At 44.4% G+C, this 20,273-nt stretch overlaps 1 protein-coding gene across 2 annotated transcripts; it reads right to left on the reverse strand.

The window, feature by feature from the left end:
• Positions 1-932: 932 nt before the first annotated feature.
• LOC101787680 (sperm motility kinase 2B-like) lies at positions 933-7,689 on the reverse strand. Of its 2 annotated transcripts, XR_010043685.1 has the most exons (3): positions 4,124-7,689; positions 3,770-3,841; positions 933-1,492 (listed from the first exon to the last, which is right to left on the reverse strand). XR_010043685.1 is itself a non-coding variant. In XM_004999091.4 (2 exons), the coding sequence occupies exons 1-2, from the start codon at positions 5,914-5,916 to the stop codon at positions 3,829-3,831; spliced, it is 1,806 nt and encodes a 601-aa protein (XP_004999148.3). In that variant the 5' UTR covers positions 5,917-7,689; the 3' UTR covers positions 3,601-3,828. The 2 variants fall into 2 exon arrangements, 1 of the variants encoding a protein (XP_004999148.3); XM_004999091.4 differs by lacking the exon at positions 933-1,492 and having other exon boundaries at positions 3,601-3,841.
• Positions 7,690-20,273: the final 12,584 nt, after the last annotated feature.

Consider the following 20,273-nt stretch of genomic DNA (forward strand, 5'->3'; position numbering starts at 1 on the left):
CAAATGGGCAAAAACCCCTACACGGGCCGAAGCCCAAAGTTACCAATGGGCCCCAAAAGCCCTAAATTACAAAATGGGCAAAAAGGCCCCTGGAAGTTGTCTCATTTTATCTGCAGTTACAAATGTGCACACTCAGATTACAAACAGGCAAAAAACCAAATACTTACAGATGTTAAGCCAATCGATCGGTGAAAAAATAATTTGGAGGGGTCCCCCAGTACTCCCAGGTGAGCCCCTTAATCTTGTAATCCACAAACAAGCCCTCCAAAGCCCAAACTCGAATTCAAAAATGGGCATACATATTTTTATTTTAAAAAAACAGCGCTGATTTATTTTATCCTAGGCCCACTGACACAGTGCAGGTGGAGCTTGCAAAAGCTGTGTGTCCCCCTTAAAGCTTTCTAGCTCTTTTGTAGAGAGCACAGTTTATAAAAGGGTTATGGGGGTGGATCAGGAAATCTGCTAAGGAAATGTTTTCCTTAGCAGAGGACAGAGTAGCCTAGCAGTAGTTAATAAACCTTTGTCAGGTTATTTTAGTACTACATCTGTTATTTGTAGAGGGCAACAATGGTTAACATATCAATTAGGTTAGGTTCCCAGGGATTTACAATTTTTTACAGAAGGGAGTATTGATTAACATATGAGGTCACCCAGAGGGGGGCGGGGGGGGGTCGCATACAGAACAGTAGGTAGCATTACAGGTACTTTGGCATTATACAAACATAAGGAAGCTCTTTTTGCTAGTATATAGCATTAAAGAAATATCATGACCTTTTAATTTTCCTGTGTTTAAACTTGGATTTATATTACATTTTTGTTTGTTTGTTTGTTTGTTTTTTTGTTTGAGACAGGGTCTCCCTATGCAGTTCAGGCTGGCCTTGAGCTCACTTTGTAGCCCAGGCTGGTCTGGAACTCACAAGGATCCTCCTGCCCTAGCCTCCTGAGTGCTGGGATTCCAGATATGAGCCACCATGCCCAGCTGATTTACATTATTTTAATAAAACTATATGAGACAAAGCACTTTAAAACAACGGGCAAATAGCAAGCAATTATCAAAAGTAACTGGCAAATATAAAAGCAAAGTTGGAGGCATAAAAATTTGTTACCTAAATAAGTCCCACTTGAGAGTCTATGAAGCAAAAGCAAATTCTCACCTCTTTCCAATGATCTCAGTGGAAGACCTCCAAATGATATAGGGGAGTGAAACTCCTGACCTACTATGTCAGGAGGAGCAAAACACAGTTGACAAAGAATGCCCTAAAGGGGCGATACCAGTTTCCCCAGCACTTCTCCAAAGAGGTGCAAAGCTTAATCAAGGGGCTTCTCAACCCTGACCCAAGCATGCGCCCTACCTTAGAGCAAGTAAGGCAGCATCCATGGCTTCAGCTTGAATCTGTCCCTTGTCGTCCTCCTCAACTGCTCCCCAAAGCCACAGAAAGGGCACATTATGGCTGGGAAGGGGTACAACCGGCTGAAGGTGAATTCATGTTCTCTAAAATCAAAGAGTCAATTTTAGGAACAATAGAGGTAAAGAGTAAAATATATTTATTGAGAGAAAGCAAGCTTCTGTCTGAGAGAGACAGAAGGAGTCCCAAGCAGTGGGACTCTGTCTTTCCCAGGGACTTTTATAGAGGAAAATCATGGGATGAGATGGACTTGTGGGCAAAACTGGGAACTCACAAGGCAGATGGGCATAAGGTAGGGCAGAACTATGGTTAACCAATAAGATTAATAGTTCAGGTAAATTCATTAAATTGGGGACAAATGGGGAAGTGAGCCACTTAGAAAGCAGGCATTCTTAGAGAGCAGTGAATCTTCCCTAGGGGGTTGGAATGGTGACTCCTGACTTCCGCGGGGTGCTAAGAAGCTATTTAGAACATCAGTCCTTATGGATGTATTTGTTTGATCTTTTGTCTTGAGGTTTGGCCCACAGCAGGAGGTGCCTGTCTCCCCTTAGCTGCAAGGTATCTGAGCTCCTGCACTGGCTCCTTCCAGGACCTAGCCCTGTCTCCCTGCTATAGTATTTCTAGCTAACTCAAGGGCCCAAAACACTACTGCAGGCTTGCTGGGATCTGACAGCACGCAGCTGGGCTCGGAGTGCCTCCACTGTCTTCTCTGCACTGGACACTGCAATAAGACCACAGACCGCAGAGGCCTGCCACAGGTTTAAAGTCAGAGAACATTTTGTCTTTGTGTTTTGTTTTTCCTGCCTGTGTACATTGTTCTCAGCTTTTGTATTTTTCTCTCTTTTTTGGTCCTGCTTTTTGCTCCTGTTTTATCACTCGTTTTCTAAGACTTGGTGATCTCCCTTTGTACTTCAGTCTTCTTATCTCTATTTTTCTATATTTTCTTGGTATCCCTAATAAATTTTCTCCCTTTAGGGTAAATTGCTCTATTGAGTATATATATTTACTGTATATAATATTCTGCTTTGCCTTAGATTTGGCTGTGTAACTATAAATCTCATACCTGTGGTTAAAGCAGGCATGTTCTTGGTCAAAACAGCTTATCATTTCCTGGCCTGTGCTGGATGCAGTTGTTATTGCAGACTGTACTATTTTAGCCAAAGTGACAGAGTTATTGGCATCAATTGATCTTCTTTGAACAACACCACCTCGGTTGTCTGAGGGGCACAAACAATCCTGTAGTTCTGGACTACAGAACTATAAGAACTGGGTGCTGGGCCAAACAGGCAGCAGCCCTTCATTCCTACCGAACTGAAGAGGCAGAGCTGGGGATGGAGCTCAGTGGCACAGCTCCTGCCTGGCAACCACAAGACCCTGAGTTTGATTCCCAGTACCAAAAAAGAAATTCCATAGTTTCTGGTTTTGAAAAAAGAAAAGGCAAAATCTTGGGAAAATAGACTCCAAAGCCAGCTACCCATATAGAACATCTCTGAAAAAGTAGTCATTTCCTAAAGAGGTCCCAATGCTGGCAATAAGCTACTGACTATAAGCAATTTACAAGCCTCAAGGCACAAAGCAAGTACGAAAATAGAAAGTGAAAGAAAATACAGAAGCAAGATGCATGATGACATGTGTTATGTGCATGTTCCAACTTGCCCTGAACACTCTGGTTCAGATCCTGCCCCAGATGCTGCAAACACAGACCACAGTTTGGAAGTCATCAATGTGTTCTCTTTACCAAATGTCACTGTTCCCACGGTGGCAAGCAACACCCCCATGTGTGGAGATTTCTCTTGCTCCAAACTCTGTCCCCACAACACGCATGCCTGTGTGCCCTCGAGGCTGGATGTTAGTCTCTGTTCAGTGACACAAGACTTGGCAATGTGCTCCTTTCAAAGGCTTGCAGACACAGACTTGGGGACAGCATTCAGAAGGCCAGGGTTTGGGTCCATGTCTCTTCATGGGGATGTGTGGGGGTGATGGTAGATGACCCCTTGCTCTTCCCAGAACACACCCTACTGCCAGGCACAATAAGAATCAAAACCATGAAGTCAGAGAAACAGTGTGAAGTTAGAGGTGTGGAACAGGCCAGAGCGGTTGAGCACTGCTTATGTAGGCAGGGTTTGATCTACTCAGGCTGTTCCTTTGTGCCCCTCCCTCAGACAGCAGGATACAAGCCAGGTGACTCTCCCCCCTGCTCCTCCTGTCTTCCTCTCACTGGCTCTCAGCTCCTGGTGTCTGTGCAGCCTTCCCATGCTGTGCACCAACCCCTCCCTCTGCTTCTCGCCCACAGGATGCACTAGTGATCTTGACTCCTCCTCTCCCCTCCAGCTCCCTACACAAAGGGCTGCAAGGCAACTCACTGTGGCTTCCACTTGTGTGGCTGACCTCGCTGTCAGGATGACCACGTCCATAGGAGGGATCATGGATCTGCACTACAAAGGCAAGGAGACATGTGTAATGCACGCTCACTGGGAAACACAGCAGACAGTGGTGGCTGTGGTCACTCCAGCCTCCTCGGCAGCAGACCCCACTGCAACTCCTCCTACCCACACCTGGCCTCTGCCCACACCTGCCCTTCTCCCTCCCCTCCTCTCCTCCCTACAGTTCTTCCCTGACAGTTGAAAATGATATCGAGACACAGCACATTCTGAGGAAGCAGCCGGACCACTCAGACTCCTTGAGTGACCTCTGGTTCTCTACTGTGCAGTACTTACACTGGGACCACCTTGTGTTTGTGACACTTGCATGTCGATACGGGGCAGCAGCACAGGGCCTGCAGGCAGTCTCTCATGGTTCTCTTGACAGTTTTCCAGCCCCACCTCCTACTGCTGACAGGGGCTGGGGCAGCAGTGACGGCAGCATTTGGAGTCCCAGGGCTGTGCTGGAAGGACTCACCGGGAGAGGCAGGGTTGGGCTGCCAGCATGGCCTAGTAGAGGCACGGAAGATTTTCTTGATGGGAGAAGCAGGGCTTGGTTGATGGGATGCTTTAGGGGTAGCAGGTCCTGGATGGTAGGACTTGATGGGAGAAGCAGGGCTTGGTTGACGGGATGCTTTGGGAGTAGAAGGGCCTGGCTGGCAGGACTTGATGGTAGTAGTATGGCTGGGCTGGCAGGCCTTGGTAGTAGCAGCAGCACAACTTGGTTTGTGGGATGCTATGAGATTAGCAGGGCCTGGCTGGCCAGAGGTACCAACTAAGTTTGGACCGCGCTGGCAGGATGTGCGAGCAGGGGGAGTCCTGCTGATGTCAATTGGCAGGGAGACTGTCTTCCTTTGCTGGCTGAGAGGCTTCACCTCGGGGAGGAAGTGGCCAGTGAAGAGGCAGGGCTCACTCTCCCTCCTAGCTGGTGGGGCAGCTACAGGGGGAGGAGATGAAGATAGCCGATTTTCATCTTTGTTTGTGGGCTGTTCAAACAGATCTTCAGCCTTATGTTTGTGTGTGGGCTTCGCCTCAGATCTGAAGTGGAATTTCCGGTGTGCCATGCCCCGTAGTAGCAGGAAGGGCGCCATGTAAGGGTCGTATTTTCTGCACTTCACTGCATCGATCACCTTCAGCGGGTTGTACCCCTTCCCATCCATAATGTGCAGTATTGCCCTTTCTGTGGCTTTGGGGAGCAGTTTAGGAGGATGACGAGGGACAGATTCCAGCCGAAGCCATGGATGCTGCCTTACTTGCTCGATGGTAGGGCGCATGCTTGGGTCAGGGTTGAGAAGACCCTTTATTAAACTTTGTAGTTCTTTGGAGAAGTGCTGGGGAAACTGGTATCGCCCCTTCAGGGCATTCTCTATCCCTTGTCCTTGGCTCCCATTAAATGGGTTTACCCCAGCGATCATTTCATATAAAATTACGCCTAAAGACCAAATGTCCAGTGGTGGGCCTTGGTACTTCTCTTTTAAGAATACCTCAGGGGCGGAATAGTATAGGGTACCTCCACACGCGGTCACCTCCTGGCCAGGATGGAACCTGAAAGCCAAGCCAAAATCGCTGAGCTTGGGGTGGCCTTCACGGTCCATTAATATGTTTGCTGGTTTCAAGTCCCCATGGACAATCCCCCTGTCATGGCAGTACCGCACAGCCTCCAGGAGTTCTCGGAATATCAGCCGGGCCCTCTCTTCCTCCAGCTTCTGTGTCTCAGCAAACTTGATAAAGCGCTGCAGGTCTTTTCCGCGCGCATACTCCAACACCAGGAACATACAGGTACTATTTTCTGACACTTCCAGCAACTGAATGATATTGGGGTGCTGAAGGTCCTTTAGAATGCTGACCTCCTGTTTAACAGCAGTAGACCCCAACTTGTTCTTGTGAAGTACCTTCACAACTACCAGCATCCCTGTGCTCACATGTTCAGTGAGTACTACTGTGGCAAAGTTACCCTCACTAAGGGGCAACAGCATGTCATAGTCTTCCCAGAAGATTTCTGTGGACGATGACATTTCTGTGGACGATGACATGATGTCCAGCAAAGATGTTTTACATGCCACAAAGGATGCCTTGATGGAACTAGACATTATAAAATCAATTATCAAAATTTCGAATCTCCAACCACCAACTACTCTCCAAACACCACTCCACTTCACCCACAAAGGGTCTCTGGGCTGAAAACCCTACCTTATACAGCTATCTGCTGTGACCTCACAGGGGATCTTGTGAAGTCATGGTGCCAGTGGGCCCAGGCAGAGCTGGTCACCTCCACTTCACCCCTCACACTCTTGGCCATGAGGGTCTTTTGTTTCTAACAGAAAAATGTTACAAAATGTCTTACTAATGTGAGTTATGGAGATTGACACTTGAGTTTTTGAAATTCAAACCTGTAGGATGCTTCAATATCCCTTTTGTTTCTGTTCTGAGAATCTGTTCTCAGCATCTGTAATACCTCTTACATTTAGAGATCCCATGATGTCTACACTCAGCATCTCCAGTTCCTTTTGCTCTTAATTCTTACTGGTGTCAAAGTGATGCTGCAACTTTACTTACATTAGAATAATGTAACGGTCAGTGTATAAAATATGACAAATAAATTAATGCCTGTGCAGCTGACAGCAATTCCCCAAAAACATAGTCATTAGACTTATCCTCAAAATCCTTGGAGAGCAGCGGCAAGCACAGTCACAGAAAGGACACCCAAGAGTTGGAGACACATTTATTTACACCAACGGGCACTGATTGGTACATTCCCAGAATATCAGGCCCTGATTTCTGATGGTCTGAGGCCTGTATAGGATAAGCAAGTGGGGAGTACAGGGGCAAAATGACTTGTTGATTGGGGCTGGTTTATGCAGTGTGCATCACAGTGACCAGCTAGGCATCACAGTGACCAGCCATTTCTTAGAGACAGAACTGTTACCTGGACAACTAAGAAACTGCAGTATGCTGACTGGGGTGCGGGATATTCTGTTACAGGAGGACAGAAGGAAACAGGTGGACATGTGCTGTGTGAATGAAACAGTGAAACAAAACAAAAAGCTCTCTCAACTAAGCATTTTACATCCAGCAAAACTGTCCTTAAAATGAGGGGGAAAGCTCAGACATTCCTAGATGCAAGCACTGAAGAATGTCCGTCCTTCCTACTAGGCCTGCCTTGGGTAGAGGAGTCCCTTAGGTTGAAATGGAAGAACCAGCTCTGGTCCCACATGCCTGTGATCCAGCACTCAGGAGGCTGAGGCAAGATGATCACTGTGAGTTCAAGGCCAGCCTGGGCTACAGAGCAAGACCCTGGCTCACAAAGGAGAATTTTTTTTGCAGGAACTCAAGTCTGAAGAAAAGTCTGTTAAAGCTGAATACGTGGACCTTTATGAAAATCAGGACTGGTTTTGTATTCTACATGTTAGAGGCTCACATATTGAAAAGAAAACAAGGCACCCTGTAGTACTGTATTTCCTGAGACACAGTGTGGCATACGTGGAGGAAACTACAAACTCACTCCCCAGATGTGGGGCAGCATCCTATATATGGCTATGTTTAACTGCCATGGATTCATACCACCCTGGGGTGGCCTTGGGATTTTCAAAGTTATATCCACGGCATCCTCAAAGAAAACATAAGTAGCTTTTACACAGGTGACGAGCCCATTGACTCCAAAATGAATGACTCCTGCAGAAGAGCAGGACAGCTGCTGCTGGAGTGGGGACAGCCACGCCCAAGCCTCTCTCCCAGTCAGCAGCATTCGCAGACTGTGGAGCGAGAACCAGGCCTCACAAGGGGGTGGGCCCTGCCTGGAAACCATGTCATTTTCATTGCTTTGTTGGTTGGGTTTTATTCTTTCATTTTGTTTGATTATATTAAATCTGAAGCCATGAACAACTGTTCCAAAGATAGCAAGACGTGTTATGGTAGCCATTCTGGACTTACTGTGAGCTTGTTTTGAAGTCCTTTACTGCAGTCATTGTTTTGTGTTTGTTGTTTCTGCTCTATTCTGTTGATTTTTACCAAGTCCAAAGGTATCTGCAGCTATTTTGAAGATGATAGAAGCATTATGGTAACTAGCTGATTTTCTAAGTTTTAAAGACCTATATCACTTATACTGGTTTATCTTGATCGGTTTTGTTCTGTTTTATTTTCCTTGGTTTTATCCTCTTTTTAGGCCAGGGATTTAACTCAGCATCATAAGATCTGTCTGGCAAGTGTGAGGTCCTGAGTTTGATCCCTGATACGAAAAACATAAAATAAAATAAAATTTTAAAAAATAAAGAAGAAGAAGACGAAAAAGAGCAAGGACAAGATGCTGCAAGGCTCATGAAACAGCCACCTGACAGAGGCAAACTCTTGCAAGCTCTAATTCCCTTCTAATGAAGGGGCAGTGTCTTCCCAATCAAAAGCAGAGACTGGGAGACGAGATGGGAAACCTCACCCAATTAGATGCAAAGCAAGAAGGTAGAAAAAGTACAAAGTAAAAGTCCTCTGTGCCAAATACAGAAGAGTTGGCCACTCTACTGTTGGAGTGGGTCTTTGGTTAAGAAAAGATTTCAGGAGACACAGGGACATATTAGAGTGTAGGTAGCAACATAACTACATGCAGCAGGCCTATCCTGTACCAGTAAATTTTACTTTAGTGCAACAGCCAGCTGGGCATGTCACTACCTTCCCCTGAGGGACACTGGAATGCAGTTTATGTGATTATCCACTTGCTGTGTCAAACAATGAGGTGTGTGAGCAAGTGCAAAAGTCTCAAAATGGGATTTTCACCCACGTTGTGCTCCATCTAACTGCTTTTGTGTGTTTATTCAAGCATCAAAGAGGGTTCAATAATCCCCCATTACTCCAGGATTTATCTTTTTAAAAGCTTTCTTTTGATTTTTCTGGTGGAAATAGCCAGTTCTGTACAATGGCATGTGAAAACTATATCTTGGAGGAGGTCACAAGTGAATGAATCATCAGATTACTCATGCATGAGTGATGAAGATGATCCATTATGACAAAACACTTTCATAACAGAAGAGTGTTGTGGATGGATGGATGTCGATGAAGAGGAGGAAGGGGACTTTGAAATTGGCCATGTGAGTCAAACTTCCTGGGACAGTGAAGTGGAGCAAAGATCAACTGATACTGATACCGACCTCCTTTGTTAAGATGACAAAACAATGTGAATACATATTTGACTAGTGAAAATGTTGCAAAATGGCCACATAACCAAATGAAATGATCTAATGTTAATACTAAGTCCAAAATATAGTGAGGGACTTGGCAAGAGTGAAATGTATTGGACAAATGCTGATACTGCTATTCAAAGTTGGAAATTTTAACACATGAAATGTTACAAGATTCTGTGAAATATACAGAGGTTAAAATTCAAGTAAAGTGTTCTCTATGCACCATTAGCCATATTCAAAAATGTTTTATGACATGGTGCTGAACTGAAAGCATTTATGGATCTGTGTGCTTAGGAGGGATTTCTCATAGTGATTGCAGGAATGTAAAGGCCTCATGGAAAATGATGGGTCAACTATGGCATAATGCATGCCCTTGTGCATGTGAGGACTTTTTATGCTTTCAATTTAGACATTTAGCCTTGAACTTAGCCATAAGGTGTTTATTCATAGAATAATAAACCAGATGATGTTATGAACAGAAATGTTCTTATGGTTTGGGACTACAGTTCGTATGAGATTATTTACAGCAGAGAAAAATCCAGCTTTTCTTGTCAGTGAATTATGTGAAGTACTGTGGAGTGCACTGGTGAGCTGACAGGTGAATAGGCACACACAGCTTCCTAGATCCACGATGATAAGAGGAAAACAAAAAGATCTCAACTGTGTCCTATAAGAAAATACAGGAAAACAAAACATGCTATCAGTGGAAGTGTCCCTCGTGTATGGAACATGCAAGACTGCCTTGGGTATGACAAGTGCAAAGACTGCTTTGGATATGACAGTTGAAGCAAAGCTTATTTATGTGGTAGATTTTTGTTTCTGTTTACATTGCAGTTCACATAGGTTTCTATTTTTGATGTTATCTTTGGGTTTTATAAAGAAATACACAGCTGATGTGAAAAGATATCGATGTGTATTCTTTTTTTTTTTTTTTTTTTTTTTTTTTTGTCTTTTTCACTTTTTTATCGGTACCAGGGATTGAACTCATGACCGCCTGCTTGCAAGGCAGGTGCTTATGGTGCTGAGCTAAACCCCCAGCCCCATTGATGTGTATTCTAAACGCACAACACACAGTAAGAATTTAAGAACTTCTTTTGATATTTTATGTTCCTGTTGGCTGCACACTCTGTAACACAATAACCTTGACAAAACAGCAAAACTACTGAGATATCAAGTATATCCTACAAAAAGAGTAGGACAGCAAAACGTGTGCTCCCAGTGTGAGTATTATGTGTCTATGGAATACGCTGTGGTCATGTGCACAGACTGATTTAGATGTGATAATTGAAGTGAAGATTACTTTTTTGTAAATTGCTGTTGGTATTTTCAGTGTAATTTGTATAGTAATATTTTTGTTATTTTTTGTAGACTTTATGCCAAAAAATTGTTGATGTTTTAAATTTTGATGCTTTATTATAAACACTCAATAAATATTAAAAATTGAATACTTTATATTTTTTTGTTTTTTTTTCCTGGTAAGCCACTGTGTAATATAACAACACTTATAAAAGTAAAGTTAATAACTCATCAATAGAAATATTCTAAAGAATGAGTGTGTGTCTGGTAAACCTATGTTTCTGCACCTTTATGACAAAGTTAGTGTTATGCTCCTGAAATAGTCAAGACCAGGAGAGTTTGCAGGGATGCTGTTCACAGTGTCATCATCTAACCTTGAAGACTTCTCTGGAGGTTTCACCTACATCCTGCCATGCAGACAAGCTCTCTATCTACAGTTGCCAAATCCTGGGAGGCAACACACCTCCTGCAACTGGAGTTCAGTATTCTGTCTCTGAGGTGAACATCAAGACGGTCATACATGTGCCAGGCCCTGGGAGAACTCCTGCTCGTCCTCTGAGAGTTCAGAGAAATCCCTGGGCACTGAGATCACTGCCCCTCTAAGCCAGGGGCTCCCAGTCACTTCTCCTGTTTCTACACTAACAGTGTCCAACAATCTGACAGTTTCAAGGCCAGGGAAGCTAGAGAGGCCTTGCAGCCAGGCCATCCACAGTGTGTTTCAGACAGAACTGGCTGGGCTCCAGCGAGGGAAGTGGTTGCCCTGAAGTCCTGCAGAGCGGTTTTGAAAGAGAGTTTTGTAGGATATATCACCCGGGTTGGAAGTTGCTTTCTTTTATGTGTTGAAATACCTCACTCCAAGCTCTCCTGGTCTTAACGGTTTGTGTTGAGAAGTGTGCTGTATTTCTATTGGTTTTACATTTATAAGTGATTCCTTGCTTTTCTTTATGAGGTTATAAGATTCTGTTCTCACCTTGGACTTCCCAGGTATTGACTGTCATATGTCATGGGGAGATCCTTTTCTGATTGTGGCTACTTGGGGTTTCATCTGTCTTTCTTATCTGCATGTCAAGTTACTTCCCCATATTCAGAAAGTTTTCTGCTATTGTTTCTGTCACAGATTTTATGCCATATGTGCTGTCTTGTGATTTTTCACTTATTCTAGTTAGTTGTCTGTGCACCATCTAATAGCTGTTGGATCTACTGTCCATGTTCCAGTTTTGTAAGGTGTCCCTGAGTATTTGGGCACTGACACCAGCCTTGTCTTCTAACTCCAGGGCTCTGTCCTTGTGGTCATTTCTGTTGCCCACACTTTGGATACAAATTTAATTCTCTTGGATTTCTGTTTGGTACCATTTGTGGACTCAAATTCCTTGCTAAGTCACTCATCTACATTGTGTATCATGTCTTTTTTAAGCTCAGGTAATTTTGTAGTAGTGTATTTTGTAAATGTACTGATCATTCTGTTGAATTTAAGCTTTTATCACCTTGAATAATTCAGATGATAATTCACTGTCACTACTGTGGAAATCTCTTTAGTTAGTGTTTTTCAGTGATGCTCTAAGAGGTGTGGTGAACCACAAGCCTTTCTTTCCATTGTTTAAGTTTTAAGAACATTGTTGTCTGTTCTTTTCAAGGGTATTGATGTATAGATTATCTCTGTGATACTTGTGTCCGTTCTGAATAATCACAACAGTGACCTCATAAATTGAGAAATTTTTCTATTCAAATTCTTATGACAATGTGTAAAACTGATACTACTTCTACCTTCAGTGCTGGTTAAAATTCAGCAGTGAAGCTATTCAAGCCTGCAATTACTGGGAAGGTTCTAACCAATTCAGTGTCTTCCATGCAAATGAGGCTCAGGTCCAGAGACTTGGATCCTTCTTGTCTTTCAAAAAGTTTGTTCCCTGCATCAGCGCTTTCAAATATATCTGCTAATATTCTCCCCTGAACCGTTTTTGTTTTAGGTTGTATTTTTGGCCCTGGGAATTGAACTCAGGGCCTTGTCCTTGCCGGGCAGGCACTTTGTCCCTGAGCTCCATCCCCATGCTTCCTCTTAACTGTTTACTCTTTCAGGTTCTAGGTAAATAGTGCTGTCCCTAGTGTTAATTTCTAAATGTACTTCATCATAGTGAGACAAAATTCTCTGCATAATTGAAATTCTTTTAAATTGATTGTGGTTTATTTTGTGACTGTGTTGGAAACATTTCCTCCATGTATAGCAGTGAATACTGCACTGCTGTTTGGATGGGATGCTTCTGTCAGTGGCAGTTGGTATAAGTTTGTCCATAATATACATCCCTTCCTCCTTGCAACCAGAAGGTGGCCCAGAAGCCACCAGGACACTTAGACTGTTGAAACAGGAGACCCTTCTCTGAACACTCCACTAAACACCCCAGGGCTCAAGGAATGGACCCTATGCAGGATGAGCCCCTAAAGCTTAGGCACTGAAGTCCACAACAATTTATTCTGCCTTTTGAGCCTGTTTCCTCAACTGTGATGTTTTATATTTCCTGTTTACGTTAATCTTTACAATTTTTGTATTCCAGATTTCTTTGGGCTTAAGGTCATTCATGTTCTCTTCTTGAATTTTGAGAGTTGGCTTATCCACTGTTTCTTTTTTTCTAGCAAATGTATTGAAAGCTATAAATTTGCCTCTGTATAAAGCCTTAGCTACATCCCACACTTTTCTAACGTTGTTATTTACTTTTTGATGACTTGGCCTCCTTTAAGGCTGGCACTGCCCTGGTTCCCCTGGCACTTGACACTTCAGAACCGCCTTGGTGCATGTCACTAATCTCTGACAGAGAGAGCCTGCGGAAGGACTTTATGCTATGTCCCTCTCCCTGCCCGAGACCCGAGTGCCCCTGATAAGCATGTGCACTGGGTGTGCCCAGCTACAGGCAGTCATAAGGCACAACTTGACTCTACAGAAAAACGACTTGTGACCAAGGGGTCTGCAAAACAAAGGTTAGCTTGGGCAAGGCCAAACTGGTTTCAGCTGGTTTGTATGCCATCTTAGCCAGTGTTTGTTCTTCAGCCTCATTCCCATCTCATTGTACTGCATTTCCATAGTAAAGTTCCTTCACACTGGCACCATGACGGTTTACAGTTTCTTTGGCAACCCAGACACAAACTGAATATGGTCAGATGTTGTTGGGGAGGGGCGTGGCCACAAAATGGGATGCTTCTGGAAGAATCATAATATTCTGCTCATTCACCTGTCTGCTGGTTCCTGCACTCTCCCTGTAGTCTACCTGATCTTCCTTCCTTCGCTCATTGGGGCAGGAGGGGGCTCAATTTAAAGGTTAGACTCCAGCTTCCTACTTTCACTGGCCACTGAGTAGACACATGTCAATCTAATTGTTCTCTATTGTCCTAATTGGCTCTTTCTGGGGAAAAAGAATCCAAGTTTTGGGGAAATTCTCAGTAACATTCGGCTCTCCTTGAGTGCCCCCTGGTAAAGCCAGGGGTACAGAGAGAATGATGGGGACCTGTTCACTGGGGTCCTCAGTATCACCAAAGGCTTGTTTCAGGATGATGTTATAAACACATCCTTCTGGATAAAAATTTACAACTGGAAACTGGTCCCTTGTTACTAGGGACTTGACATGCTGTAGAAATTAGTATTATCTGTATAGATCCTGTGACTACCTTATGAAAGCACCATCATATTGTATCCCATTTGTATATGTAAAAAGTATCATTTTGCTTTAAACATTTAAAACAGACCGCCAATTTTGCAGCCAACTCTACTATTCCCATTTTATAATCCACCTGATGCTTTCTTCTCCCAAAGATGTATGTGGCCCAGACTTCACTCGCTATGCAAGCCCTGGCTGTAGCCTCAATCATGGTCTCTGCCAGGGTTTGAGGGTGGAGCTAATTCAACTGAAATCCTGGAACACATCTAGGGAGATCAGAGTCGATGGATGGAGAGGGGAAGTTGGTTCCTGCTCATGCCCAGGACCTATTTGGTGCCCCTTTCCTTGCCCCTGCCAGCAGATTGGAGCTGACCTGCATTTCCTTCTCCACACTGCCTCCTTCCTTTCTGTACTCACCACCTTGTCCTGCAGCACACAGACTACCCAGTTGGTGCCAGGCCACCTTTGGCACTGAGACCTGGGGTAGAAGGAGAGAGATGCAGTCCTGCCTCTCAGGAACTTCCCAGCACGGTCAGCGTAGGAGAGAGCGACCACAGACAAGGGGACAAGATGCCATGGTGAGGGTGCTTTGGGACTTCCTCCCATCTTAGAACCATGAACCATGCACGACACTGCCTGGGATCTGCTGATTCCTGGGACCTTGAGCAAAGGAGAAAGTCACAGTGCCAGTGATCCCAGAGTGTGGCGGGTATGACCTGTTTCTCTGCTCTTGTCAGCCCTGTCCCTGTGCTTCTGTGCCACAGGCACCAGGAGACACTGAGTGAAGGGACGACCTCAGTCTTGCCATCTGTCTTGATTTACTGGTTTTCCTTGACATTCCTGCATGCTGGGTTGTTGCAGTTCCAGCGAAACTGGAGCTGAAGGTCACAAGATTCTGCCATCAGCTGAGAAGCCACAAAAACTAGTCCTCCTGCTCATTGGTGTTGGTGAAGCTGGGGACAGTTGGCCCCACCAGACTTGGGAGGCCTCTTACTCAACAACCATGGACGGCTCATTGATGGGCATCGACTGTGGCCAGTCCCTGGAGACACCAGAACAATAGACTGGCCTCTACCTACTTAGAATTCTGCTGGGGAGACCAAAGTGGATAAGTGAGTGGACCAGCAGGCACATGATACAGAAGTCTCACAAGGCCCATGCTCAGAAGGATCCATACTCGGGTCAAGGCTCTGCTGTCTGTCTTGACAGTCTCAATTTCTGAACAAGAGACATGGTGTTTTTATTTTACACTAGGTCTGCCAGGTCGTGAGACCAATCCTGGAGAACAATAGGGTGCTGGTGAGTATATAACAGCAAGGAAAGCCTGGCACAGTCATGCCTACCTGTTAATCCCAGCATTCTGGGAGGCTGAGGCAGAAGAATGGCAAGTTCTACCCAAGTCTGGAACCTTTAGCCATTTGGCAAGACTTTGTCTCAAGATAAAAAAACACTTGAGTAGGGGGATGTATTTCAGTGTGAAAGCTCTGGGTTCCACTCCCAGTACCACAAAAATAACAACAAAACAGCAGAAATTAAGCACTACTGTCAAACCGTTTGCATGGCGTAGGTGTGCTCCACCATGCCCAGGTTTCCAGCTGTGGTGTGACTTCAGGGACTACGGGTGGTGGCCATCAGAGCCTATGCAAGCAGACTCCAGACCCCAGTGATGTGGGCAGAAAGCAAGCAGTGGGTCCGTTTGAGATTCAGACAAAACCTGACAGGGACAGTAATGCATAAGCAAAAACATTTCCCTTGAGTAAATAAGAGGAAGGGGCAGGAAGCAAAGGTTCCAGCTGCACGCACCTCCCTGCTCTAGGTCAGGGTGTGTACATTCCAGCACCCTCCATCAGAAGCAAGGAAGTGTCTCCTTCCCCACATGCAACACCTTGCTGGCTTGGCCTGACCCACCATCCACCTGGTTCTGTGAGCTCTGTTGCCACATCCTCTGGCATCCCTGGTTTTCATCCCCACCATCGGCCCCCAGATGTGCTGAGTTCTTGAACCTTCCTCCCAGACTCTGACTCTTAGCCACTCAGCATCTCTCAAAGTCCCCTATATGGAGCCTTTGATTAGGCACATGATGATCAGATTGGGCAGGCGGAGGCAGGAGGGGGTGCTTTGGTCACACAAAGGAGTCAGAGAAAACCGAGGCTGTGTACCTCAGACGCTGTCCCTGTCTAAACTCCACAGTGCCTGATGAAAGAACTCGAGCCTCTGGGTTCTCACCAACACTCTGGGGATGTTGTGAGATGGACCATGTCTCCTCATGCCCCTGCTGGTGCCAGGCCAAGAACATACCACCGGGGACCCCTGTATACCAACCTCAATCTCTAACTGTCCCTGAGAAGGGACCTAGGACACCCCCTTTCCTCTGCTCTTCCATCCCTGTCTTCACCCCATTTCCTTTTTACCTTCTTTTATTGGATACGCATTCTATTCTGTGAGTGTAGTTAAGATCTCCCTATGTTACGTACAAAGAGATTCTAAAATCCAGGAGATCCATTAACTGCTTTTCCAATATTGTATTTACCCACATTTAAGACCAAGTACTTTAAATTTAATTGCAGGGGGAAAAGATATAAAAGAAGATCTTTGTACCTCAAAGGAAATAAAGGTAACAAAAACTTCAAGAGGGAACAAAGGAAAAAACAATATTACATATAAATTAATTTATTCAGGGTCTTAGTAAGAGCACCATCTTTTCACTATTACAGTCTATTGTAGGAAATTCATTTCTTCCTCCTTACAAACGTTCTCCCGAGAGCTCTTGCACTTGCTGTTGTAATCTGGGCTGGCTGCTTCCTGAGCCTGCTTCTCCGCTAGCACCAGGGATTTCTTGGCATCGCACTTGCGGACCAGGTCCACTATTCCTTGGACCTGTGAGCTCTTGTTTGAGTCCATTTTCTATTTTGTAGAGCACCTCCTCAAGCAATTCTCCCAGTGACAGGCGGGGAGAAAGCCTTTGAGTCCTTATGTGTCTGAAAGTATGTATTTTGCCTACATACTTCATTGATACTTTGGTTGGGTATAGAATTCCAGGTTAAAAATCACTTTCCTCAGAGCTTGGAAAGGTTTTCTTGTTTCTCCTCTCTCTCTTAGTGCTGCTGATGCTAGCTCATGTCTTGTCCCTTTGAGGAAGAGATTCTCTTGTGGGTAGAGTAGTGTCCCTGATGGTGGATATTTTTGGTCATCCCAGTGACCAGGGAGACTGTAGTATTCAATGGGCAGATCCGAAGATCTTAGGCTACAACACGCAGGGAGTCCCATCCAGGAAAAATTTTCCTACCCAATTTGTATAATATTACCTTATGGGAAGATTATGATATGCAAGACTAATAGAGACAAGGCAGAACCATGAAAACATAGATGCACAAATTAAGAGCAAGGGAGAGTCTAGAAATGGACTCCCACTTCTCTGGCCACGGAATTTTTGACAAAGATCCTAAGCCAACTCAGTAAAGGAAAAGATAATATTTCAGTGTTAGTTTTGAACTTATATATCCATGTACAGAGGAATGACCCTTGACCCAGACTGCACAAAATCTATAAAAGTAAACTTGGACAAGATTGGAGACCTAAGAACTAATATATAGAACTAAATATATAGAATTCTATGATAAAATAAGGAAAGTCTTAATAATCTTGAATCTAACAAAGGTATCTTAAACACTTCAACAAAAGCGTTAACTTTAAAAGAAAAAATCAATAAATTAGACTTCATCAAAATAAAAAAAAACTTGCTTTTCAAATGATGCTCTTGAGAAAAAGAAAACACAAGCTGCAGCTAGACAGAAAATATTTGCAGACTGTACACCTGACAAAGGACTTACAAATATCCACAGAACCCTTATGAATTAATAATAAATCAACTAAATTAAAATGAGTAGGAAATTGTGACATATTTCACCAAAGAATATATACAAATGGCAATTCGGAACATAAACACACCATTAGTCATTCAGAAGATGCAAATTAAAACCACACTGATCTATGTAGGGTATCAAAAGCGCAAGCAACAAAAGAACAATTTAATAAATTGGACATTATCAATCTTAAATAAAACGTTTGTGCTTTAAAGGACAAAATCAAGAAAAAAATGCTAAGACAACCCACAGAATGGGGGAAAAAATTTTGGCAATCATCTGATTACAGACTTGCATCTAAAATATAAAAGAATGGTTGCAACTCAATAACAAAAAAGACAAATAACCCAATTAAAAAATGGGCAATGGATCTGAATATACCCTTCCTAAAAGAAGATATATAGTAAGCACTAGAAAGATGCTTACTATCATTAACCATCAGGAAAATGCCAGTGAAAACCACTTGCATCCACTAGGTTGGCAAGAATAAAAACTGCAGACAGTAACAGGTATTGATAAGCATACGGAAAAACTGGAACCTGCACCGCTGCTGGTGGGATGGAATAACGGAACAGCTGCAACAATCTGGCAGCTCTTCAAACATTTAAACATTTCAACCATATGACCCAGAAATCCCACTCCTGGTTACAAATGTACAAGAACTGAACACATCATGAATCTTGAAGACATGTTGTGTAGAAGAAACCACTCCCAAAGAGCTACATATTGTGTGGTTCCATTTATATGCCATGTTCACAATAGATGAAATGGTACAGACAGAGGAAATGAGTGTCGTCAAGGCGTGGAGAGATGGTCGTACTGGAAGATAATGATTTCTCTCTGGGGTGATGAAAATGTTCTGAAATTGATCATGTGGTGATGGCCTCATATATCCAGAGATATTAAAAGTCATTGAATTGCACATTTTTAAAAAGTGGTGAATTTTATGTCATGTTAACTGCATCCCAGTAAAGCTGTTGAATAGCAAAATTCACGAGACACCACTGCCTGCCAACTAGAATGGCTTAAATTAAGAATATCTGTGATCTCAGCACTCTGGGAAACTGAAGCAGGAAGACTGCAAGTTTGAACCCAGCCTGGGCAATCTAGTGACTTAGAAAGATCCCCTCTCAAGAAAAATGTAAGGAGCTGGGGATCTAGTTCAGTGTGAAGACCCTGGATTCAACCTCCACCGCATGTGCGTACACACACGCACACACGCACATGCACATGCACACGCACACACACTGAGCTGCTTCTCCAAACTTCTTCAGGCTAAGAGTCTAAGCCACTGCTCCTCCTTTCCTTGCTCAGATAGGATGGGAAATGGAGCTGGCTTTGAACAGAGCCAGTTTCCCAAGACTGTCTCCAGCAGGCAGTACGAACCTGAGTGATGTGCAATAGTAGAGGGATGGTGAGTGAGGAACCAGGCCTCCCAGGCATCCTGGGCTGGACGGGAACCCTGGTCACAACTGCCACTGGCTTCTCACTTGGCCACCTCCAGCCAAGGGCCTGGCCCAGAGAAGCCACAGCACATGGGTTTCTTGCTGAAGGGACCAAATGCGTAATCCACTGCAATGGAGACAGTTGAGACTGGATTCTCGGTCCTTATCACTGAACTGGACCCCGGACAGAAGTTACAGAGAGGAGTGGCTCTCTGTCCCAGCACAAGATGGGAAGTGTTTTAAAATAATGAGTGTCAGCTGTCAACTTTTTTATTTTTAACCAGGGACCAAATACACCAAATGCCTCATGTTTGGCAGGTAGGTGCTGTGCCCCTGAGCTAAATCCCATGCCTCAGTTGCAACATTTTAAAGGCAGATTTCACATTTCAAGAACAGAAAAAGAAAAACTACATTTGGATGGTGGTGCATGCCTGTGATGCCAGCAGTCAAGGAGGCTGCAGCAGATGGAGCTTCTCTCAGCACAACCGAGGTAACCTTATGAGACTCTGTGTCACAAAATAAAATAAAGCTGAGGTGTAGCTCAGCTGATCCTTTCGAGCCTTCACATCCTTGGTCTGATGGGAGTTTCTCAATTTTCCACCCTAGATGCCTGTGAGCCTCCAGACCCTGGAGCTGGAGGCTCCAGCACAGTCCTGACCCTCGCACGTGGACGCTGAGCCACACCTGTAGTGTGGGTTGGGACGGGCAGGATGGAGAGTTGAGGCCACTTTACTGCTCATGTTATAAGGGCAGAACTGTGCCCTGCAGCTGGCCCCACCCCAGGCTGATTAGAAGCCAGGAAGATGAGGCAGGAGGGCAAGTCCTCCACAGAACACCCGAGTGTGGGACTGCAGGATATGCTTGGGGACCCTAAACATCTCCTGAGAGACATGGGTTTGGGACTTGGTGGTGAAACCTTTAGCAGGTGAGGGCAAGTGGGTAGAAGTTAGGTTATTGAGGGTTGCCTTTCAAGGGGACATTGGGACCTTGGCTCCTACTTTTTCTCTGCTTCCCAGCAACAATGAGGTGAG

Source organism: Cavia porcellus, unplaced genomic scaffold (assembly GCF_034190915.1).
Source record: "Cavia porcellus strain 051 isolate PalLab524CR breed Dunkin Hartley unplaced genomic scaffold, mCavPor4.1 scaffold_27, whole genome shotgun sequence".
Lineage (NCBI taxonomy): Eukaryota > Metazoa > Chordata > Mammalia > Rodentia > Caviidae > Cavia > Cavia porcellus.